General features: G+C 36.4%; 1 protein-coding gene across 2 annotated transcripts in view; it reads right to left on the bottom strand.

The window, feature by feature from the left end:
• RASA2 (RAS p21 protein activator 2) overlaps window positions 1-25,739 on the bottom strand; it is a 163,153-nt gene that overhangs the window by 14,529 nt on the left and 122,885 nt on the right. The window contains exons 16-19 of one of the 2 annotated variants that reach the window (XM_036877287.2): window positions 22,035-22,118; window positions 21,533-21,610; window positions 17,959-18,032; window positions 17,311-17,420 (exon numbers count right to left, since the gene is read on the bottom strand). In XM_036877287.2, the coding sequence (XP_036733182.1) occupies window positions 17,311-17,420; window positions 17,959-18,032; window positions 21,533-21,610; window positions 22,035-22,118 (346 nt within the window). The remainder of the gene's footprint in view (window positions 1-17,310; window positions 17,421-17,958; window positions 18,033-21,532; window positions 21,611-22,034; window positions 22,119-25,739) is intronic. The other variant, XM_036877288.2, reaches the window with a different exon arrangement.

Here is a 25,739-nt window from a genome sequence, read left to right as displayed (position 1 = left end):
CTCTATGCTCCTTGACTAGATAATTTCCACTGATCTGTGTTCAAGTTCATTTAACCTTTCTTTTGTCTTCTCCAAACTGCTGATCAGCTCATTCAATGAATTTTCCATTTCAGATATTATACTTTTCAATACTAGATTTCCATTTAATTCCTTTTTAGTTTCTATTTTTTCTTTTGCTGAATTGTCAATCTCTTTACTCATTTTGACTATCTTTTCCATCAAATCTTTGAAACATCTGTAACAATATTAAAGTTCATGTCTAATTCCAAAAGATAAATCATATAGGGGTCTACTACTATTTTTTGCTTTTTCTCTTAATTATGTATCACATTTTCCTGTTTATTGTCAAACTAGCTAATGTTTCATTGTACACTGGACATTATTAACAACACATAGCAGTAGAAATACGGATTCAGTTACCTTCCCTTGAACAGTTAGATCATTAGTTGATCATCCTATGGCTTGGTTTTATATTTTATTCATACTGTACTTTGTTTATTCTTAAATCCATAGCCTTTACTCCTCAGCTGTTGCTCTTTTGAGACTTCAAAAAAATCCCAGCATGTTTACCAAGCCACTTAAAATTCCAAACTCTGTCTCTCTTGAGGAGGTAGGAAGCTGAGATCTCTGCTCATCTTTTAAAGTCTTTCCTATTATTGTTTTTCACTAGCCTCTTTGAAGTTCCCTCTTGCATTAGCAATTCAATAGTCAGAAAAAGATTTCAGAGAGTTCTGATGTAAATAGGAGGCCTCCTCCTTTTCTCTCCTTAATTTCCAGTTTCTCTGGCAGCCTTGAACTCTGTCCTTTGGCACCTCAAGCCAATAAAACTGTGGTTTTCTGTTTAGCCACTCTACACTGCATAGGCTGGGAGTGCTTTCAGGGGGAAAAGCCATTTAAAAATAAGTCTTACCCAGCATGTTCCCACATTTCAAGGGTCAAATTATTCAGAGAACTGTGATAAATATCCTGCTCAAATTTTTTACTTGTCATCTATGAAAGAATTACTCTAATACAGGCATACCTCATTTTACTGTGCTTTGCAGAAACTACATTTTTTACAAATTGAAGGTGTGGGGGAGACTTGCATTGACCAAGTCCATTGGAACAATTTTCCCAACAGCATTTGCTCAATTTGTGTCTGTTACATTTTGGTAATTCTTACAGTATTTCAAACTTTTTCATCATTATTATATTTGTTATGGTGATTTGTGACCAGTGATCTTTGATGCTACTATTGTAGTAACTATTTTGGACCTCTAAGAACCACACCCACAGTAAGCTGGCAAGCTTAATTACTAAACATTGTGTGTTCTGACTCTACAGACTGGTTGTTCCCCTATCTTTCTCCCTCTCGTGTCTCCCTATTCCCTAGGGCAAAACAAAATTGAAATTAGGCCAGTTAATAACCCTACCATGGCCTCTAAGCATTCAAGTGAAAGGAAGAGCCACAAATCTCTTATTTTAAATAAAAAACTAGAAAAGATTAAGCTTAGTGAAGAAGCATGTTGAAAGCAAAGATTGGCTTTAAGTTAGGCCTCTTATATGAAACAGCCTAGATATTAATGCAAAGGGAAAGTTCTTGAAGAAAACTGAATCCAGTGAATACATTAACGGTAAGGAAGCAAAACAGACTTATTGCTGAAAAGGAAAAACGTTTAGTGGTCTGGACAGATGATCAAACTAGACAGAACATTCTCTTAAGCCAAAGCCTAATCCCAAATCAGGTTCTAATTCTCTTCAGTTCCATGAAGGCTAAGAAAGGTGAGGATGCTGCAGAAGGAAAGTTTGAAGCTAGCAGACATTGGTTCATGAGGTTTAAGGAAAGAAACCATCTATATAACAGAAATGTGCAAAGTGAAGCAGCAAGTGCTGATTTAGAAGCTGTAGTAAAATCTCCAGAATTTCTAGTTAAGATCATTAATGAAGGTAGCTATACTCAACAGTAGATTTTCAATGTAGATGAAAACAGCCTTAATATTAGAAATTGATGCAATCTAGACAGAAGAAATCAATGCCTGGCTTCAAAGCTTCAAAGGACAAGCTGACAGTCTTCATAGGGACTAAAGCAGCTGATGACTTTAAGTTGAAGCCAATGCTCACTGATCATCCTGAAAATCCTAGGGCCCTTAAAAAACTGTGCTGAATCTACTCTGCCTAGGCTCTATAAATTGAACAACAAAGCCTGCATAATAGTACATCTGTTTACAACATAGTTTGCATATTTTAAGCCCACTCTTCAGATCTACTGTTCAGAAAGATTCCCTTCAAAATATAATTGCTCATTAATTAAAACCACAATGAGGTATCACCTCACACCAGTAAGGATGGCTACCATCCAAAAGACAAACAATAACAAATGTTGGCGAGGTTGTGGAGAAAGGGGAACCCTCCTACACTGCTGGTGGGAATGTAAATTAGTTCAACCACTGCGGAAAGCAGTATGGAGGTTCCTCAAAATGCTCAAAATAGAAATACCATTTGACCCAGGAATCCACTCCTAGGAATTTACCCTAAGAACGCAGCACTCAAGTTTGAAAAAGACAGATGCACCCCTATGTTTATCGCTGCACTGTTTACAATAGCCAAGATATGGAAGCAACCTAAATGTCCATCAGTAGATGAATGGATAAAGAAGATGTGGTACATATACACAATGGAATATTACTCAGCCATAAGAAGAAAACAAATCCTACCATTTGCAACAACATGGATGGAGCTAGAGGCTATTATGCTCAGTGAAATAAGCCAAGCGGAGAAAGAGAAATACCAAATGATTTCACTCATCTGTGGAGTATAAGAACAAAAGAAAACCTGAAGGAACAAAACAGCAGCAGAATCACAGAACCCAAGAATGGACTAACAGGTACCAAAGGGAAAGGGACTGGGGAGGATAGGTGGGTAGGGAGGGATAAGAGGGGGGAAGAAAGGGGGTATTATGATTAGCATGCATAATGGGGGGGGTGGGAGAAAGGGGAGGGTGGTACAACACAGAGAAGACAAGTAGTGTTTCTACAACATTTTGCTATGCTGATGCACAATGACTGTAATGGGGTTTGTGGGGGGGACCTGGTATAGGGGAGAGCCTAGTAAATATAATATTCTTCATGTAATTGTAGATTAATGATAACAAAAAAAAAAAAAGAAAGAAAAGGGGGATTACTCCCTGATCCCTGATAGGATAAAACTAACTGTAAATCAATGATTAATGCATGCTTTAAATATCCTTAATTTTGATCATTTAAAGGGTGTCAGATGATCAGCTATGGAAGTACATTTTTCTGATAATATTCCTTTCTCTTAAAAAAAAAAAAAGCAGTTCCTGTGTGGTGATCTCCAATAAGTTCTTCACAATGGTATAAAGGGCATATCAAAGTGTGGGCAAAAGGTTTGTTTGTGTTTATACAGAGGATCAAAGCCTAATTTGGCTACCCAGAAAACGAATTAAGATATGGTATGAAGAAGAACTTCCAACATCAACATTCTCTAGAAGAGTCATTCCAGAAGATGATCGTCAAAAAACTTCAACAAAGACCCTGGCGCTGCTGCAGTTGTAGCTGCATTCGTCCCACCGATTCCTGGACTTGCCATCGGAATGAGGAAGGAGATATCTAAGCTGACCTGTGCATACAGTAAAACAACAAATTTGACTGGATCTATACTGTCGGAATTCAACCAAGAATTAGGAGAAGTGCAAGTTGTAGTGCTCCAAAATCTTGCGACTACAGACTGTCTACTGTTAAAAGAACATATGGGATGTGAACAGTTCCCAGGAATGTGTTGTTTTAATTTGTCTGATTTTTCTCAAACTATTCAAATTCAGTTAGACAATATCCATCATATCATTGATGTTTTCACAAATGCCTAGGGTGCCTAACTGGTTTTCATGGTTTCACTGGAGATGGCTGGTAATTGTAGGTCTGCTTTGGTTATGTAGCTGTATTCCTAGTATGTCAACGTGTGTGTGCAATTTAATTAGTAGTTTAAAACCTATACATGCTTATGTTACTCTACAAGAAGATATGTCAAAGAAATAATCAATCTTCCCATGTTTTCTTCTGTCTGCTACTTCTATAGCTTTTCTTCTTCCTTCCTAATTACAACCCTTAAGTAGAATTCGTGCCTCATATCGAAATTATCGAGTATCATAATTCTTCCAAGTGGTAAAGATACCTCAAGACAAATGCTGGGCATAGAAGCCACAGGGCATAAATCTGCAAAGAAGTAAAAAGCTAATCTTTTCAAACAATATTGCTTCTCTCTCACTTACCAACTTTACATTTCCCTGTATGGCCCTGGAAGATGACTGGTTAGCCAGAGACGGGGAAGATTCCTCAAGGGAGGAACAACCTAAGACAGGCACAGTCGCAGGGGGGCCATCAGGTGAGAAATTGGGGATCAACAGAGGTGAGGCTTAGAACCTCACCCCCCGTTCTGAGAGAAATCTTCTGCATACGTGGATGTTTTATTGCCCGTGTCTAGCATGGATTAACACATAGTCTACAGGCACACACCTGGTCATCTACATTTGCTCTCTTACAACACTAAACTATGTTTTCTACCTTTATCTTGTATCTACCTACCACTTTAGCATTTTATTAAAAACAATAATAATAAAGAGAGAAATGTGGTATCCACATATAAATCAAGTATAAAAATCAAATGAATATTCATATTTGACCTGATTGTTTATAGTTCATAATGCATTATCAAAACTGAAAGTTTCTGTGATGACTGCCCTTGCACTGTTCACCATGTAAGAACTTGTTCGTTATGCTTCAGAAGATTGGAGTCTGTTGAGAATTAGCCTTGGGGTTGATTAATGATTGTGCATTGAGTCCCCTGTACAGAATTTTATTGCTGTTAACAACCATTTGATCAATAAATATGAGAGATGCCCTCTCAAAAAAAAAAAGAAACTTCACTAAGACTTCATGAAAAAAAAAAAATACGATTGCTCATTGACAAAATACCTGGACACACAGAGCTCTGATGGAGATGTACAATGTAACTAATCTTTTCATGCCTGATAACACAACTTCCATTTTGTAGCTGACGGATCAAGGAGTCATTTTGACTCTCAAGTCTTATTCTTTAAGAATGACATTCCAAAGGCTATAGTTACCATACATAGTGGAAGGATCTAGGTAAAGTAAATTGAAAATCTTCTGCAAAGGATTAACAAGTCTAGATGCCACTAAAAACAAAACTGACTCTTGGGAGGAGGTGAAAATATCAATATTAATAGGAATTTGGAAGATGATTCCAAACTTTATGGATGAATTTTTTTTATTTTGGTATCATTAATATACAATTACATGAGCAACACTGTGGTTACTAGCTTCCCCCCATTATCAAGTCCCCACCACATACCCCATTACAGTCACTCTCCATCAACATACTAAGATGCTATAGAGTCAATACTTGTCTTCTCTGGGCTATACTGCCTTCCCCGTGCCGCCCCCCTACACTGTGTGTACTAATCATAATGACCCTTATCCCTCCCTTCCCATCCTTCCTCCCCAGTTCCTTTCCCTTTGGTAACTGTTAGCCCATTCTTGAGTTCTGTGAGTCTGCTGCTGTTTTGTTCCTTCAGTTTTTTCTTTGTTCTTATACTTCACAGATGAGTGAAATCATTTTGTACTTGTCTTTCCCCACCTGGCTTATTTCACTGAGCATAATACCCTCTAGCTCTATCCATGTTGTTGCAAATGGTAGGATTTGTTTTCTTCTTATGGCTGACTAATATTCCATTGTGTGTATGTACCACATCTTTATCCATTCATCTACTGATGGACATTTAGGTTGCTTCCATGTCTTGGCTATTGTAAATAGTGCAGTGATAAACATAGGGATGCATCTGTCTTTTTCAAACTGGGCTGCTGCATTCTTAGGGTAAATTCCTAGGAGTGGAATTCCTGGGTAAAGTGGTATGTCTATTTTGAGTTTTTTGAGGAACCTCCATACTGCTTTCCACAATGGTTGAACTAATTTACATTCCCACCAGTAGTGTAGGAAGGTTCCCCTTTCTCCATAACCTCACTAACATTTGTTGCTGTTTGTCTTTTGGATGGTGGCCATCCTTACTGATTTGAGGTGTTATCTCATTGTAGATTTAATTTTCATTTCCTTGATGATTAGTGATGTGGAGCATCTTTTCATGTGCCTGTTGGCCATCTGAATTTCATCTTTGGATAAGTGTCTGTTCAGCTCCTCTGGCCATTTTTTAAATTGGATTATTAGCTTTTTGTTTGTTCAGCTGCATGAGCTCTTTGTATATTTTGGATGTCAACCTCTTATCAGACATGTCATTTATGAATATATTCTCCCATACTGTAGGATGCCTTTTTGTTCTACTGATGGTGTCCTTTGCTATACAGAAGCTTCCCAGTTTCATTCCCTTACATATAGTTGTCCAGTTTTGCCAACACCAGCTGTTGAAGAGGCTATCATTTCACCATTGTCTATCCATGGCTCCTTTATCATATATTAATTGACTATGTATGTTTGGATTAATATCTGGACTCTCTATTCTGTTCCACTGGTCTGTGGGTCTGTTCCTGGGTAGTATCAAATTGTCTTGATTACTGTAGCTTTGTAGTAGAGCTAGAAGTTGGGAAGCGAGATCCCCCTGCTTTATTCTTCCTTCTCAGGATTGCTTTGGCTATTCTTTTGTGATTCCATATGAATTTTAGAATGATTTGTTCCAGTTCATTGAAGAATGCTGTCAGTATTTTGATAGGGATTGCTTTGAATCTGTAGATTGTTTTAGACAGGATGGCCATTTTGACAATATTAATTCTTCCTAGACAAGAGCATGGGATGAATTTCCATTTATTAGTGTCCTCTTTAATTTCTCTTAAGAGTGTCTTGTAGTTTTCAAGGAATGGGTCTTTCACTTCCTTGGCTAGGTTTTTTCCTAGGTATTTTATTCTTTTTGATGCAGTTGTGAATGGAATTGTTTTCCTGATTTCTCTTTCTGCTAGTTCACCGTGTATAGGAACGCAACAGATTTCTGTGTATTAATTTTGTATCCCACAACTTTGCTGAATTCAGATATTAGTGCTAGTTGGTTTGGAGTGGATTCTTTAGGGTTTTTTTATATACAATAACATGTCATCTGCAAACAGGGACAGTTTGGCTTCTTCCTTACCAATCTGGATGCCTTTTATATTGTTGTGTTGTCTGATTGCCGTGGCTAGGACCTCTAGTACTATGTTGAGTAAAAGCGGGCAGAGTGGGCATCTTTGTCTTGTTCCCAATCTTAAAGGAAAAGCTTTCAGCTTCTCACTGTTAAGTATGATGTTGGCTATGGGTTTGTCGTATATGGCCTTTATTATGTTCAGGTACTTGCCCTCTACACCCTTTTTTGAGTTATCATGAATGGATGTCGAATTTTGTGAAATGCTTTTTCAGCATCTACGGAGATGATCATGTGGTTTTGTCCTTCTTTTTGTTGATGTGGTGGATGATGTTAATGGATTTTCCAATGTTGTACCGTTCCTGCATCCCTGGGATTAATCCCAGTTGGTCATGGTGTATGATCCTCTTGATGTATTTTTGAATTCAGTTTGCTAATATTTTGTTGAGTATTTTTTTGGTATCTATGTTCATCAGGGATATTGGTCTGTAGTTTTCTTTTTTTGGTGTCTGTGCCTGGTTTTGGTATTAGAGTGATGCTGGCTTCGTACAATGAGTTTGGAAGTATTCCCTCCTCGTCTATTTTTTGGAAAACTTTAAAGGGAATGGGTATCATCTCTCTAAATGTCTAATAAAATTCAGCAGTGAATCCATCTGGTCAGGGGTTCTTGGGTAGTTTTTGATTACTTATTCAATTTCATTGCTGTTAATTAGTCTATTTAGATTTTCTGTTTCTTTTTGGGTCAGTCTTGGACAGTTGTATTTTTCTAGAAAGCTGTCCATTTCTTCTAGGTTATCCAGTTTGTTACCATATAATTTTTCATAGTATTCTCTAAAAAATTCTTTGTATTTGTGTTGTCTGTAGTTATTTTTTCTTTCTCATTTCCGATTTTGTTTATGTGTGTAGATTCTCTTTTTTACTTAATAAGTCTGGCTAGGGGTTTATCTACTTTGTTTACTTTCTCAAAGAACCATCTCTTGGTTTCATTAATTTTTTCTATTGTTTTGTTCTTTCCAATTTTATTTATTTATGCTCTGATCTTTATTATGTCCCTCCATCTGCTGACTTTGGGCCTCATTTGTTCTTCTTTTTCCAGTTTCATTAATTGTGACTTTAGACTTCATTTGGGATCGTTCTTCCTTCTTTAAATAGGCCTAGATTGCTATATACTTTCCTCTTAGAACTGCCTTAGCTGCGTCCCACAGAAGCTGGGGCATTGTGCTGTTCTCCTCAGTTGTCTCCATATATTGCTTGATCTCTGTTTTAATTTGGTCATTGATCCATTGATTATTTAGGAGCATGTTGTTAAACCTTCTTGTGTTTGTGAGCCTTTTTTGCTTTCTTTGTACAATTTATTTCTAGTTTTATACCTTTGTGATCTGAAAAGTTGGTTGGTACAATTCCAATGTTTTTGAATTTACTGAGGCTCTTTTTGTGGCCTAGTATGTGGTCTATTCTGGAAAATGCTCCACGTGCACTTGAGAATGTGTATCCTGCTGCTTTGGGGTATAGAGTTCTGTAGATGTCTCTTAGATCCATCTGTTCTAATGTGTTGTTCAGTGCCTCTGTGTCCTTACTTATTTTCTGTCCACTTTGGAGTGAGCGGTATGTTGAAGTCTCCTAAAATGAATGCATTGCATTCTATTTCCTCCTTTAATTCTGTTAGTATTTGTTTCACATATGTATTTGTTTTGCATGCAAAGATATTTATAATGGTTATATCATCTTGTTGGATTGACCCGTTTATCATTATGTAATGCCCTGTTTTGTCTCTTGTGACTTTGTTTTGAAGTCTATTTTGTCTGATACAAGCACTGCAACACCTCCTTTTTTCTCCCTATTGTTTGCATGAAATATCTTTTTCCATCCCTTTACTTTTAGTCTGTGTATGTCTTTGGGCTTCAAGTGAGTCTCTTATAGGCAGCATATAGATGGGTTTTGCTTTTTTATCCATTCTATTACTCTGTGTCTTTTGATTGGTGCATTCTGTCCATTTACATTTAGGGTGATTATCGATAGGTATGTGCTTATTGCCATCGCAGGCTCTGGATTTGTGGTTACCAAAAGTTCAAGGGCAGCTTCTTTTTACTATCTGTCTAACTTAACTCACTTATCATGCTATTATAAACACAGTCTTATGATTCTTTATTTCTCTCCCTTCTTTTTCTTCAACTCCACTCTTTATATGTTAGGTGTTTTATTCTGTACTCTCTGTGTTTCCCTTGACTTATTTTCTGTATAGCTAATTTTATTTTGCATTTAGTTAGTATTTTACTTCCTTTGCTGTGGTTTTATTTTCTCTGGTGACATTTATTTAGCCTTAGGCATACTTCCATCTAGAGTAGTCCCTTTAAAATACATTGTAGAGATGGTTTGTGGGAGGTAAATTCCCTCAACCTTTGCTTATGTGGGAATTGTTTAATCCCTCCTTCAAATTTAAATGATAATATTGCTGGATACACTATTCATGGTTTGAGGCTCTTCTGTTTCATTGCATTAAATATATCATGCCATTCCCTTCTGGCCTGTAAGGTTTCTGCTGAGAAGTCTGATGATAGCCTGATGGGCTTTCCTTTGTAGGTGACCTTTTTTCTCTCTGGCTGCCTTTAATACTCTGTACTTGTCTTTGATCTTTGCCATTTTAATTATTATATATCTTGGTGTTGTCCTCCTTGGGTCCCTTGTGTTGGGAGATCTGTGGACTTCCGTGGTCTGGGAGATTATTTCCTTCCCCAGCTTGGAGAAGTTTTCAGCAATTATTTCTTCCAAGGCATTTTCTATCCCTTTTTCTCTCTCGTACCCCTATAATGTGACTATTGTTCATTTGGATTGGTCACACAGTTCTCTTAATATCCTTTCATTCCTAGAGATCCTTTTATCTCTCTCTGCCTCAGCTTCGCTGTATTCCTGTCCTCTGATTTCTATTCCATTAACAGTCTCTTCCACCTCATCCAGTCTGCTCTTAAATCCTTCCATTGTTTGTTTCATTTCTGTTATCTCCCTCCTGAATTCATCCCTTAGCTTTTTGAATATTTCTCTGTAGCTCCATCAGCATGCTTACGACTTTTTTTATAATTATTTTTCAGGATGACTGGGTTATTTCAGTCTCACCAAGCCCTCTCTCTGGTGTTTGAGGGAATTTGGACTGAACAAGGTTCTTCTGCCTTTTCATGGCGATAGGAATCGTCTCCAGTGAGTGGCACATATGTCAGTTGGGAGAACAAAGTCCTTTTCTGTTTGTTGGTTGCCTTGCCTGTCTCCACTGTGCTGGTTAACCGCACAAAGGGAGCAGCCTCTGGGTTAATCCCCTAAGCTGCTGTGGGCGGGGCGGCCTTCAAGATGGCCTAGGGCAATGGTGGGGGTCGCATGCCAGCAGGGCATGTTCTTCCACAAGAGCAAAGCCCCTTTGTGCCTCCCAGTCTCTGCGTCCATCTCCACCGTCTATGCCGGTCAACTGCGCACATGGAGCAGTGTCTGGGTTAATCCCCTAAGCTGCCATGGGTGGGGGTGGCCCTCGGGATGGCCTAGGGCACTGGCGGGGTCACAGGTGAGCAGTGTGTGTTCTGTCATGAGAACAGAGCCCCTTCTTTGCTTCCCAGACTCTGCAATGGTCTCCGCTGTCTGTGTCGGTCAACTGCATGTAGGGAGCAGCCTCTGGGTCTGGGCCGGTTGCCTGAGCATAGCGAGAAGCCTCTGTGTTAAGCTTTGTGGTTGCTGTAGTTGGGGCTCCTTCCCAGCTGTTCCACAGCAATGGCAAGTCAGCCGGTTTGCTTGTATTAATGGCGGGGTGGGGAAGGAATGGCAGGCTGCTTATCGACATAAGGGGCTTTGGAGCTGCACTGTCACCCAGGGGGTGAGGGTGCCTGAAGTTCCTTAAAGTTCCCAGCCTGCTGGGCTGAGTGTGCCAGGACACTTTTGTCTATCTGTTAAACCCTTGTTCCTTTAAGACTTTTAAAGCACCTGCTTTTCTTTTGTCCCAGGGCAGCCAGCTGTGGGAACCTGTTCACTGTCTTAGTCTTGGATTTTGTTTTTCTGCTCCTCTTATATCTAGAGCACCATGCAATGTGCGTCTTTGCTCCCGAGGCAGATTACTAGGGCTGGTTATTTAGCAGTCCTGTGCTTCCACTCCCTCCCCACTCTGATTCTTTTCCTCCCGCTGGTGAGCTGGGGTGAGAGGAGTGCTCGGGTCTCACCTGGTCCTGGCTTTGTATCCTACCCTTTTCCATGAGATATTGGGTTCTCGCAGATGTAGCCTGGCTCCTGTACTGTATCTTCTGGTTACTCTTTTAGGAATAGTTGTATTTTCTGTATTTTCAAAATATACATGGTTGTGGGAGGAGATTTCCACCACCCTACTCATGCTTCCACCTTGAATCCCACCCATTTATGGATGATTTTGTTTGAAGTTCAAGATTTTGGTGGAGCAAGTAACTGCAGATATGGTAGAAATAGCAAGAGAACTAGAATTAAAAGTGGAGGATAAAAATGTGAATGAATTGCTGCTCTATGATAAAACTTAGTGGATGAGCAAAGAAACTTTTCTTGAGATAGCATCTACTCTTGGTGAACATACTGTGAAGACTGTTGAAATGAAGACGAAGAATTCAGAATATTATATGAATTTAGCTGATAAAGCAGCAGTAGGGGTTGATCGGATTGACTCCAATTTTGAAAGAAATTCTACTGGGGGTAAAAGGCATCCCATGCTACAGAGAAATTGTTCACGGAAGGAGGAGTCAATTGATATGGCCAACTGTCATTGTTGTCTTATTTTAAGAAATTACCCCAGCCACCCCAGCCTTTAGTAACCACCACTGTCAATCACTCAGCAGCCATCAATATCAAGGCAAAACCCTCCACTAGCAAAAAGATAAATATGACTTGCAGAAAGCTTAAATGATGGTTAACATTTTTTTAGCAATAAAGTATTCTTAAGTAAGGTATGTACATTGTTTTTTAAGACATATGCTCTTACACACTTAATAGACTATGGTATAGTGTAAACATAACTTTTATATGCACTGGGAAAACAAAAAATTCATTTGACTCACTTTATTGAGATATTTCTTTTAGTGCAGTAGTCTGGAACTGAACCTGTGATATCTCTGAGGTATGCCAAACTAAGCTTCCTTAAACTTATTTATTTTTTATTTTTATTAAGGTATTATTGATATACACTCTTATGAAGGTTTCACATGAAAAAACAATGTGGTTACTACATTCACCCATATTATCGTGGCCCTCCCATACCCCATTGCAGTCACTGCCCATCAGTGTAGTAAGATGCCACAGTCACTATTTGCCTTCTCTGTGCTACACTGTCTTCCCCATGATCCCCCCCACACCATGTGTGCCAATCATAATACCCCTCAATCCCCTTCTCCCCCCTCCCCACCCACCCTTCCCCACCCCTCCTCTTTGGTAACCGCTAGTCCCTTCTTGGAGTCTGTGAGTCTGTTGCTTTAACTCATTTATTTTTAAAAAGGTAACTTTATTAGTTTAGTTGTTGGAGTTATCCTTGACTTGTGTGTGTGTGTCTCTCTCTCAAGATCTCATCCTTTAGAAAATCCTGTATTAATTTAAAAATAGATCCAGAATATGATCCATTTTTACCACTTCAATTGTTACCAACTTGTCCAAGCCATTATCTCCTCTTCCCTGGATTACTGCAATAGCCTTTACCTGGCCTCTTTGTCCCTTTCATTCTGTTTTCTACACAGCATGTGTGATTGATCCTATTTAAATGTAAGTCAAACAATGTCATTACTCTGCTTGAAACCCTCCAGTTACTTTCCATCTTTCTCAGAGTCAAAGTTTTATAATGGCCCACAAAACCTGTATCTAGCGCCTCCATGATCGTTTTGACTTCAGTTCCTATGATTACCTCCTTACTCACTTTTGTTCTAGCTACAAAAGCTCTCTTGTCTCTTGAATATTCCAGGCATGCTTCTGTTTCAGGGCCTTTGTACAGCTGCTGGTAGTTATGTCTGCATCACTACTGCAAATATCCCACATGGCTTACTCCCTCAACATGTTTAGTTCTTTGCTCATATATCACTTCTTTAGTGAAGCCTTCCCTGGCTAAACTTTTTAATTTTGCAACTTTCCTCATTGAGCCCATCATTATCTATTCCTCTTCCCTACATTATTTTTGTCCATCTCATTTTTAATCATCCAAAATACTACATAATTTTTTGTTTATTGTATATCACTAATAAACTATAAGACCCATGATGATTTTGGTATATTTTACTCACTACTGTTTTCTCCAGAGCCTAAAACAGCATCAAGCACACAGTAGGCACTCAATATTTGTTGAGTGAATACATGATTGAATGATCTTCTTTAGCTATGAAAGAAAAAAAATTACTGCAGAGCCTGTATGTGAAAATATGAGCAGCTGAAAACCAAGTCAACCTAAATGTATTGAGATTTATGTTTAAAACACCATGGAAGTTTCTTTTATACCATCTATAAGCTATATGAGGTAGAACATTGCTATCACATGGAAGTTGGGTAGGCTATATGTGCCTGTATATCAGGTCTTCCAAAAGTAGACAATATCTAATCAAGTGTGCAGAACACAGAATGAAATTTCAGAGATCAATGTGTTAATAATCTGTTATTAGTATGTTTGGTGGAAATTTTAGAAATCAACAGTAGTGGTTCTTAAAGTAATTCAGATGAGAGTCATCATAACTAGAAGACATGGTGTTCTTTGAAGAATGCTATTTATTAAAAGCACATACTAAATGTCTTAATGAAGGTAATAAAAACATCATCTCTACCATTGAGGATCTTAAAGACTAGGAGAAGAGGCAGACGAAAGTAAGGACCACCCAGTGTGACAGAAGTTATCACTAAGGGGATAAAGAAACACAGTAAGGGAATAGCCCAACTGAGGTAGCTAGAGGCTCTGAAATGACTTCCACAAAGAGCCAACACTTGATCTTAAAGGCTTAATTTAAAGGGCAACAAATTATACAGGTAAAGAAAGGAAGAAAGGGATTTCTAGGTAGAGCACAGTGAACCATGAATGTAAAAGAGCACAAGCTAAAGGAACTGCAAGAGCTAGGCTGGTAAAGCAACATATGCAGAACACAAATGATGAGGCTGGATGAGACAGGAAAAGCACCCATGACTCATTTGATTCCAGTACACAACTAGGAAGACCTTTACCTGTAGAAGATGACTATATTATAATATAAAACCATAATCACAAGCATACAGGTCCATAAAAAACTATCAAGGTACTTATGACTGATAGTTGATTGAGTACCCTGTAATATTTGTTTGCCACACATTAATTCAGTTGTATTGAAGATTAGTTGTTTATTATTGCTTCCAAGCAATCACCTAAGCAGACATCAAAAATATTATTTGAGAAAGACATTTAAAATTGAGAAAATTCTATTAATTCCTTTTCTAATAAACTGGGAAAGACTTTATTATTTTATTCTAAATGGGAGACTAGTTGATTCAGAATACTAGTGTCCAGTAAGAAGATAGAGTGAAAGCCTCAATGATTTAGAGCTATGTTACAGAAAATTTGGTAGACACTCTTTTGGACACTAAAGTCACACGGTAAAGTGAAGCAAGAGATTTCACTAGCAGTCTTTTGACTATCCAGAAAACAGCAAGGAAACAGGAAATAAACAAAATGCTTCCTGAACAACCAGAGAATCCACAGCCCATATATTTTACTTATAGGAGAAAGTCCTAAGTCTTCAATCAAAGCCTTTCAATCTTACGTATAATTTTAACACAGTAACCGCATCCTTACTCATAGGGTATTAGCAGTAAAAAATGGAAGGTGGTGATGGAGGTGGGAGTAAGATGTTACATTGTGGTTAATGGACAGCACAAGATGGGGACAGAGGAAAAGTGTATAAAGCAACACAGGAAGGCAAAAAAGCATAGCAGTCAAGGCAGCTGCACACACCCTTAAGCAGCCCTGGAAAAATCACTAAATCAGAGCACTATATAATAATTAATATGATCAATGACAGCCCAAAGTCATCTAGAAAATATTAACTTACGTTCAATGAACTCTTTTTTAGAAGGCAGGGAAGCATGTAATACATTTTGGAGAAATCCATCAAAATAGTTAAAACAAAAAGCATGGATACTTAAAACTGTAGGCTTTGGTAAATAATCTTGGAACTTCATATGACAGAACTCGTTTCTCCAATGTCATTCTATCATGTTAAATTTCCTAAGGCCTGAATACAATGTAATGTTTATGTCTATTTTATACCTAGAGCAGCCTAATAATTCTAAAGAATTTTATCCTCATAAGACCACTGGAAATTAGAAAACGCTTTAAATGAGGAAAAAAATAGTTATACATGAAGAATGACTAACATTTTATTTCAAGCATATTTTGCAATTGTTTTAGCATATTATGACAGGATTTTTTTAATGTTGCTAAATATGTGAGAGCATTAATGTAGTATATTCAATATAAGCTATAACTTCTAAAACATTGAAAATATGTCTTTCTTAAAAAATGCTGCCTGGAAGGACATGCAGTCCACTGATCTTTAGTCATTTAAATATTTATATACCATAACAAATTATCTGGGTGCTTGTAAATAAAATGTACTTAGTGTCTTATACCTTACTGGACACATGTAGTCATTCTGGCTAAGCTATTCTAAGGAATTATGAAAGGAAAAAACTTTATCACTCTACTCTTTAAGATTCTCCACTGAAGCACTCTACTTAACTGAGTCTACATTCTCTTGAAAGCACCATAATGTCTGGTGTTTGTTTTATCATTTCGAAATTTATAGCAGCTCTCTTAACAGATCTTTACCTAACAGGCTTGATGGATCAACTGGGACTCCATTTCCTATATAAAACATACCAAATGATGCTCATGGGATGCTGAATGCTTGTGGTTGCTAGGCTACTATCTGTTTAGCCTGCACTCTTCTGTAGCCATTGGTTAGGCTATTTTGCTTACCAAGTCTGTTGAGTTTGTACCCAAACCTATTTATGCCATTTTTCCATGCTGTAATTGTAATTTATTAAATATATGTAAAGTGATAATAGAAGTGCCACCTACTAAGAGGTTTATTATTTGTTTGAAAACCAGTTAAGTGCTCTGAAAAGCTTCAAAAAAGGACACCCACATCCACATAAAGTTGATTTATAATGGGGATGTGAGAGCTGTGAAAGATTAGGATGACTACCATGAAAACCTAAAAAGAATTCTGTATTTGGATTCCTTTTCAAGTACTTAAGTTCTAGCTTTACTTTGGAGAAAGCTACCTGAAGGAAATCCAATCTACACATCCATATTCAAATAAAGTATCTTGGCTTTCTATCAAAACACTGGTAAACAAATATTTAAGATATGTATGCAACTTTTTATTTGTTTTTAAATGACTTGCTTTAATTGGCCTTTTTGGCTAAGTGAACTTTGGATCCTGATCACTTTGAATAAAAGGGATTCTAACCGTATGTGATCTACGATCTAGCCATTAAGTTCTTCTTGCTGTGTTATCAGTACAAACTAATGGCCTTCTGTGGAAAATGCTTTACTCCAAAGGAATAAACTTAAAAGGTGAACATTTTAAGCATTATGTCAGTCCACTGAGGGACAAACTTAGCTTTTCTAAAGTCCTCAAATCACCACACTGTAGGAGATGGCTTTCTTTACACAACACAGCAGTCTAGTTGTGCTTTCTCAGGAGGCAAATTATTAAAAATTCCCATCTTTAAGTTAGTTTAGTCAACAGTCTAGAATGAATCTGGTAACTGTATAGAAATTACAATCTATGATATGACTGTGGGAATTTTTGGCAGATATTATCCAGCATCCCACTGAAATACTCTCATTTATTATATATTTATTCTTACCAATTTGGTTCTGAGCTAAAGCAACTTTAAAGTTTTAAGAGGTCTAAATGTTGTTCCTTATATATTAATTATAACAGCAGGGATTTACCAGGTATTTTAAGAAAACAAAATATGTGAAAAAAATGTAATTTACATGTTACCACTTATCAAATATTTATTATATTCTTACTGTATGCATCACAGTGAGAGACTATGAACTATAGTAATATTAGTGAATAGGTTCACTTTAGAGTCATATTAAGCAGCAAAAAAGCAATCTTCACTGAGAAGAGGGACAATACCCCACAATAAAGCATAAACACAACTACCTGGCTGTTTGTGGTAAGTAAGCTCTCTGCTTGTTAAGCAGAACCACCGTTTCTTGAAATTCTTTTTTCCAATCCGAGTTCTTCCCTGAGCTCTTTTATACATCTCACTGCCAGAACAACAAATGTAAACATTTAGCCACAAATATTAAAACAATCCAAAACAGAGTCCTTTAATTTTAAATGACATGAAAGACTGTGTAAGCTTATATTAAGTATATATATGAAAATGTCTTTGCCATCAATAACTTTTGCATTTATTTTGACCATTCTAAGAGAACAGTCTTTAATTAAATATTTATAACTGCTATCCATAACTAAAAGGGCCAAATGAGTGATTTTTCCTCTCTCACTTCTAATGACAACACAACTTTAAAATTAAATAGTGCTATTATTTTTTCAAAGTACTCTTAAACCCATAATATCATTATATTTGCAAAACAACTCTAGGACTCGATGGACAAGGAGTCATACCCATCTGGCACAAAGTTTATAGGATACTGAGGGGGACTTACCTAATTGATGTTACTTAGGCAGTTCAGGCAGAGAACAAAAACCCAGACTTCCTCACTCCCAGACCCATGTTCTTTGTACTTACTTAATGTCTATACTGAAACAAGATTGTAATGTCTGATTTCATTAAATTACCCTTCTTTCAGGTGCACAGGCTCACTCGTACCACTGGACTCTTTAGTTTCAGTAGATGAAATTTCATCCAAGAACTAAATGGGGAAAAGGGCAAATATGACACTTTGTGATTAGGTATATCATAAATTCAGTTAATCCTAAATGCTACTGATTATACTGTGAAGTTCGTAATTATTAACAAACATATATAATTGTAATTTATAAAGCAAAACACATATTTAATTGTATAGAAGGTCTCTAATTTACATGACAGGTATTCTAAAAAGTTTATTCTTAAATTACTTAAAACACAGAATGTATTTCCGCATTGAAGTAATTAAATCCACAATTCTGAAATCTGTAAAGCTCTTGAGTTTTTTTATTTTGTTTTTGATTTACAGTAACCTCATTTGGAGGTAAACTTAACCTGAACTAGCACAAGGCTATTTATAGTCTGTATTTATCCTACTTAGTGTGAATATTCACACACTGTACTACATAAACATTAATGTGTTTGATTATGGGGTGCTACTCCAGGTCCCCACTAGCATATATCCATTATCTTCCAAAACTCTGAAAAACTGAATTCTGAAATAACTCTGATCCCAAAGATTTTAGATATAGGATTGTGAGCCTATATTACAAGTCAGGGGTCACCAAACCATGGCTCAGCAGGCTAAATTCAACCTGTGGCCTGTTTGGTAAGGCCCTTATGAATAGTTTTTGCATTTTTAAAGAGTTATAAAAATAAAAACAAAAATGAAGAAGATTATGTGGCAAGTCCCTAGGTGGCCAGCAAAGCCTAAAATTTTTATTCACTGACCACTAACAGAAAAGAGTTTGCTGATTTCTATTATATCTAATTGACTTTGGGTCTGAGAGATAGTATTTCAGAGTTATGACAAGTATAATTAGGTTATTTGGAATAACCTGGAAGTCTAATCTAATCACCATTTATAAACTTCCTATGGAGAATGCAGTAATATGGTGACTCATGGAAATTCGGAGTACCCATCTCTAGCAATGGCAAGCCAGTGAAGAAACAGCAATGCTCGGTGAAGAGCATCTAACTTCATAAATATGCTACTCTCAACTCGTCAAGAGTTTCTTGGCATTTGACTATTTCTTCCTGGGAAAGGGAAATTAGTAGTTCAGGGAACAAATCTTATCCTTAGAAGAGGAACCCGATTTTGCCCTGTCAATAAATAATCTGTTTAGTCCTTGCTTTTTCCTTTATACTTTTCTATGTTGTCCTGTTTAGTACTTAAAAAAAAAAAAAAACATAATTAATGATACAAAAAAGAAAAAAACCCACAGTAAAACACAAAAACCAAAGTATATTCCAATAAGAATGAGAATGAGGTATCACCAGTGCCTAATCTAAAGTAGAATTTGTGGGCACTGCCATTTTTTCCTAAAACAAGCTGCAGAGTGCTTACTAGAATCCATGCTTGTGGGGTTTCCCAGTAGAATGTTTAATGCTAGTTTACTGGAAGGAAATCTTGGTAAGTGAAAACAATCAAGAGTTTCTTTTGCATTATATGTGGTGACACAGAACAAGTATCCACAGGAACTAAAGAAGTCCTAACACATCATCATTTCTGACAGATGGACCCACCAAAGGAGTGTAACAGACTTATCTGAACATTTCTTTTCTTAATAGTTGCCTGAAGGCACTGTTTTATTTATTTGACAAATATTTATCATTTATTTATGGTAATTATTACATTTACTATTTGTCACATTTATAGGCAACTCTGGAATAAATACAGTTATATAAAGTGAAAGAAAACATAGTAATTAAGATGGACTATAAGCAGGGTGAATACAGTCCCAGTTTTCTCAGGGCCACCATGTCTACAACTGAAGTCACAACAAAATCAATCGTGCTCTTTTTCATTCTTGAGAAGTGTCCAGATTTGGACACTAAACTATATGGTCACTCTGTTTATAGACCTATCCACATTACCCTGTGGGAGTAACATAGGATTCAGAGTTATAAGCTGTTTTCTTCTGGAGCAGTGGTCAATGTCACTAGTGAGAACACCAAGACAACATAAGAAACTAGGTTCCATAAGCTTTTCTAATTTCTAGCACTGCACATATCCAGACTTAGGAAATAAGAAAGAAAACACCTGTATTAGAGCAAAATATCCTATGCTTGTTCAGGAGTCTAGAACCAAATCTGTGTCAGGAGATATACTATGGTGACAGTCCATGAGAATGTGAGTGGGTGATTCAGGATAGATCAGGAACAGACTAAACTCCTGGCTCCCTTCAATACTTTCTCCACTGACACTATCAACTCTACACATTCTGATCATATCAGGGGGAAAAAAAATCAAATGCTGCCATAGCCCAGGTCATAAAAAATGGAAAATCAACCCTAAAACAAAAGATAGTACATTATAATCTTGCCAACAAAAGTCTGCGTACAATGTCCCACAAATGTTTCAACAATGTCCTAAAATAAAAGGCAGCTTTTTCTTTGCCTTATTTTGAAAGACTTTAAACTCTTAAGCTTTCAATGTTTGCTTGAAAAGATATTGGTGGAACTTGCACTATTCTAGATGAAAAAATTCCAACTGGCTTTAATTTTTTAAATCATCATTTTCATTTACTGAATCCCTATAAGAACTTTAAATGTGCAAAAAAAGGCACAAACATATGTCAACAAAATAAACTCTTGGCAGTCAGCTGCAAACCATATACAGATATTGAATGAAATATTTGGCCTTGCTAATCTGTATTCATTAAGTTAGAACTGAGATACAGTACTTTCTTTGAGCCAAGTTTAGACATACTTCAAAATGACTCTTCTATAGAAATTTTCAGCATTTTGTTTAGGATGATTAAGAATCAAAGACTCAGAAAATTAAAGATTCTTTTGAAATATTCTCAGCTTCCAAGTATAGCAGTTTTTGTATGCTGCAGGCCTCATGTTAGGATATTATATATTGCAGGCTTTTGTACATTTTAATTTATAGTAACTTTACTCAAGTTACTGCCATAAACCTACATTGTTTATAAATGTTCAATGACTCATATATTTTTTACTATGCCAATTAAGTGTCCACTATAGATGAGGCACCACATTAAGCTTTCAACTCTAGACCAGAGGTTCTCAGAGACAATTTTGTTCCTCAGGGAACATTTGGCAACATTTAGAGATGTTTTTGGTTGTCAAAACTGGGGGCATGCTACTGGCATCTGGATGCTGCTAATATCCTACAATGTATAAGACAGCCCCTCACAATCAAGAATTATCTGACCAAATTGTCAATAGTGTCACTGTTAAGAAATATAATTCTAGATACTTGTAATTTGTGTTACTAAGATACTGGCAACAGTACCTGTTTAAAAAACTCATTTGGGTATTTTCACAGTAAAACAATCCATAGTTTTGTTTAGGAGAAGAAGAGAAGAAAAAGACAGCCTTTTTCCATTTGATGGGTAGTTTAAACATATTTTTTTTAAACTGGGGATTTAAACTGGGATTTAAACATTTTTTTTTAACTGGGAATACTATGAAATGTTATTTCCCCAATGCTACATGATAAGAAATGTTAATATTTCTGGAGTAACACAATCATACCTTTTTAACTGCTATGATATATCCTTCTTCTTGAAACATTTTGAAAAATTCACACATGAATGTCTCTTTGAAACTTGACTAAGAAAAAAACCAAACAGGATTTATACATGTTAAGTAAAGAACTAAGAATATAACGGACTACATTTCAAGCTGAGGATTAAGGCCTAAAAGGGTCAATCATGCATTTCAAGAGTTATAGGGACTAGAGCTAATGATTTCTTTCAACAACTGTCACATGGTTGTGGCATAAACAGATAAATAGAAGACTTCTGAATCTGTTCACTAGACTCTCACCCCCTCTCATATATAACAATTCAAATGAAGCTGTCTTCTTTAATATGTGACCAAGACACATTATCTGTCTAGAAGACAAGTATTCCATCTGTGTGTGTGTGTGTTTGGTTTTGCTTTGTTTTTAATTTGGAAGGCAGCAAGTGAAGGAGAAGGGATCATAGGTGTAACAATAGAAGTGAAGTGTGAATACAAAGACGTAAAAACTTACCTTGCTTTTAGACAGACTCCCCCAGCTTCCCAAAGTTTGAATAGTTTTTGAGATGAGAGTTAATGTTCTAATTGTCTGTGCATCCTGAAGAATGTAAAAAAGACAAAGAACTCCTGTTAAGTTTTCAAGAAATAGAATTTGTATAAAAAGTAGAATAGAGTGAACTCTGTTAAAGAGTTTATTTTGCTCTAAAACAGTGATTCAAAAATGTTCATTCAAACCACCAATGAAGTTAAAAATCTTGCTAAGGATAAGCACAAAAATTAAAGAGACTAAAGACACCTCTTTACAATCCCTCCCAAACTCATCACATTTAATGACTTGTTACTTTTAAAACATTATATATTATATTATATAAAATGTTATATAAAATATTATAATTACTATTATATATGTTGTTTTGTCCATTATGGCAGCTTGGTTTACCTAACAAATTCCATTCACTTTTGAAATGTCAATGGCATCTAATTTTTTCTACCTTAAAATGGTAGTTTCCAAATTTTCTGTATTCAACCCAACCTCTAACTATATTCAATTAATTTATATGACTTCTGTAATCAATATTTTTTCACCATGAAAGCAAAGACCTAAACTCAACTTAGGAAATGAGAAGTTCATGTAGGATCTGTCCAGTTCATGTGAGATCTTAGCAGCGGGTAACTATTTGAGTCTACTACTATTTTTCAGGTCTGTCCACCAGAAAGGAGTAAATATAAATAAAGTTGACTAAACAATGTTCCCTAGTGAATCCCTGTTCCTTAAGAAAAAAAATTGGGGTATAATTTATATACTATGAAATGGACAGATTTTAAATGTACACAGCCTGATGAATTTTCACCAATCCATTCCATATATCTGTACAACAAGTTCCCCTGTCACTATATAGAGTATGTTTATTTTGGAGATTCAAATAAATAGCTATCTTCCATCAAAAGATATATTCTAGAAAATTTAGATAAAGAAATGCTTTAGCTGTTTTTGGTTGGCATTGATTAATATTTTAGTATTCCCACACTGAAAATAGCAGTGAATGCCAAGACGAAGAGATAACCAGGATGTAAGGCCATCTGGAGAAGCAGGAATATCTGGGATCCAAGCATTATGATACAGCTATGAAAGTTACACACCTTAATTAAGGTTATTAAAAATACTTTGGCTAGAACATCCAGGATTCCATTATATATATAAAAGATACCTACGGTTCTCTGCCTTTGAAGGTATAAAATTCTTAACAATGTGGTAATAAACTGTATTTGAACTGAATTTCACTCAGACCTCCTTGTTAAAATTTGTCTTTTAAAAAATCAGCATTTCAGGTCATTGCCTGAATTAGAAAAAGGGAACAAAGCATACTTTTGTGCAAAAGCATAACTGATATAATTTCTACACATCAGAGGTTTGTTTGTATCAACATGACCCTCATTACTGTTTGACAATCATGTCATTTAGCTATTGCTGATTTCCTGATGTACTTGACATATAAGCTGTTCTAACTCTTCCCCCTGCTACCATTTGCCTTTGTAATTTTTCAAAGGTGTTCAGTACCTCAGACATACAGCACCTAGTACACAGTCTGGCACTAGCATACAGTAAATGCTCTATAACATTTATTAAATTCAACTGCAATGTTGAATCTCTCACCTCAGAACAACATATCCTATCCTTTTTTCCTTATATTAAGTTGAACCATATGAAATAATCATTTATGACTGTTTTTGATGTACAAAAAGAAAACCAAACCAAACCAACACAATTTTATGTGGTTCACCATAATATTTCAAGGAGGAATTACCTTTTAATTTAATGGTTCACCCCATCACTTTTTCTTCTAAAGACACTCTTTCTGAATCCCCCTGGATATTAACCTGGTATTAATAAATTCCTTTTCCTCTTCAATTTTTCCCTGTCTGTTGGCCTCTTTGCCTCTACTAAAACTATACATAGGTTTTCCCATTCTGAAGAAGACTCATCATTTGAGGAGCTCCCTCTCTGAGCTATCACCTTTCACTAACCAAACATTTATAGAGCATCTACTTGTCTTAGAAATTGTGCCCTATGCTTGGGCTACACAAACTTGAAAAAGATCCAGACTTTGCTCTTAAGACATAGAAAATATACATGCAGAGACTAAGAACAGATGATTATAAAACAGTATCACAGGTGCGATGACAGACACCACAGTGTGCTACAGGTTCACACAAGAGAGGCACCTAACCCAAACTGAAGGGTTAGGAAAGATTCTGCCTTGGCTGAATCTTGAAGGGAGCTATTGGTGAAAGAATAAGGGATATGATGAGAAGGATGGTTCAATCTTTTTTTTCCACCATGAAACTTCTCAAAAGACTGGTCTACAATGTCAATATTAACATAATCCATATTTAAAAGTTAGTCTTTTGAAAAATTACTCATTTATGTCTGTATGCACATACATGTACATGCTTGAGTTTGCCCATGTCTTTTAGCAGAACCTCACTTTTGATATATTTTATAGGTAAAACCACATTCACCTATTTCTTCTGCAATCTGATCTTCTTTTTCACTCTATTAAAACTCACTTCTTGAAGACAAGTAATGACTCTATAGCATCTTACTACACTGATAGACAGTAACCACAATAGAGGGTGTAAGGACTTGATAATATGGGTGAATGTTGAAACCCCAGTGTTGTTTAATACTTGAATAAAACAAAAAACAAACAAAATGGGGATAATAATCAGGTCATTATGAGGACTTAATATTTGCAAAGAATTTGTAACAGTTCCTGGCACATAGTAGATGCTTTACACTCACTAAACAAAAAGAGTTTAGGAATGAAAAAAAAAAGAAAAAAAGAAATACAATTGATTTTTGTACCTGATATCCTGTAACTTTGATGAACTCATTTATTAGCTCAGTTTTTTGATCAAATGAATTTCTTAGAATCTTCTGTATTTAATATGTCATTTGCAATTATTTTACTTCTTCCTTTCCAAAAAAATAAAACTCGCTCCTTAAAATTCAAAAAACTTCTAAATGTAAAATCTTATGATCTTTAACTGGTTCTTCTCTGCAACCACTTTGTATTTCTCAATACAAATGATGTTGTCACCCCCAGGTCCTAGGATCAATCCTTGTAGTATGAATTGTCTTGGTATCTACTCCTTACTTGGTAATAATCAGGTGCTAGTTTCAGATTTATATATGTAAGTTTTAGATTACGTGTCTTATGTATTAGCCCTATGTCCCCAATTAGAGTTAAAGGTTCTTAAAAAGGGATAAAGTTACACTTAAAAGCAAACAATAATGTTAGATGACAGCCTAATGCTGTCTTCCTGGCATAATGATTGTAAAATTGACCTAAAACAGAGTTTGTGGTTAAAAGGTCTTTGTTGCAACATATGTTATAGAAATATGCAAATCAAAGTGTGAATATAAGGCAGGGTCACAAGCTCAGAGACAGGAGTTCAGTTTATGTCTAGAATGCTGCTACTGAGCTTTCGCTGCCCCAGAGCTCTGTACAGCTTCAGTAACACAGCGATAGAAAGGAGAGCCTTGTGAAAAAAAGGACACTGGCCCACAGCTACTGGCAGACCATTTGTCTTTTGCCAAGAAAGAGTGTGGTTGCTCCTATAGCTGAACAGTTCTGTTCAGTTCTCAAAGTTAAATGAGTGGCCAATGTTATGCAGCTGTCAACAGAAGGAGTGGCCTTCACTTCAGGGCCACTTA

The sequence above is a fragment of the Manis pentadactyla genome, chromosome 1 (genome assembly GCF_030020395.1).
Source record: "Manis pentadactyla isolate mManPen7 chromosome 1, mManPen7.hap1, whole genome shotgun sequence".
NCBI classification, from domain to species: Eukaryota; Metazoa; Chordata; class Mammalia; order Pholidota; family Manidae; genus Manis; species Manis pentadactyla.
The sequence above is the reverse complement of the archived record's forward strand: the minus strand, read 5'-3'. Positions and strand labels throughout refer to the sequence as shown.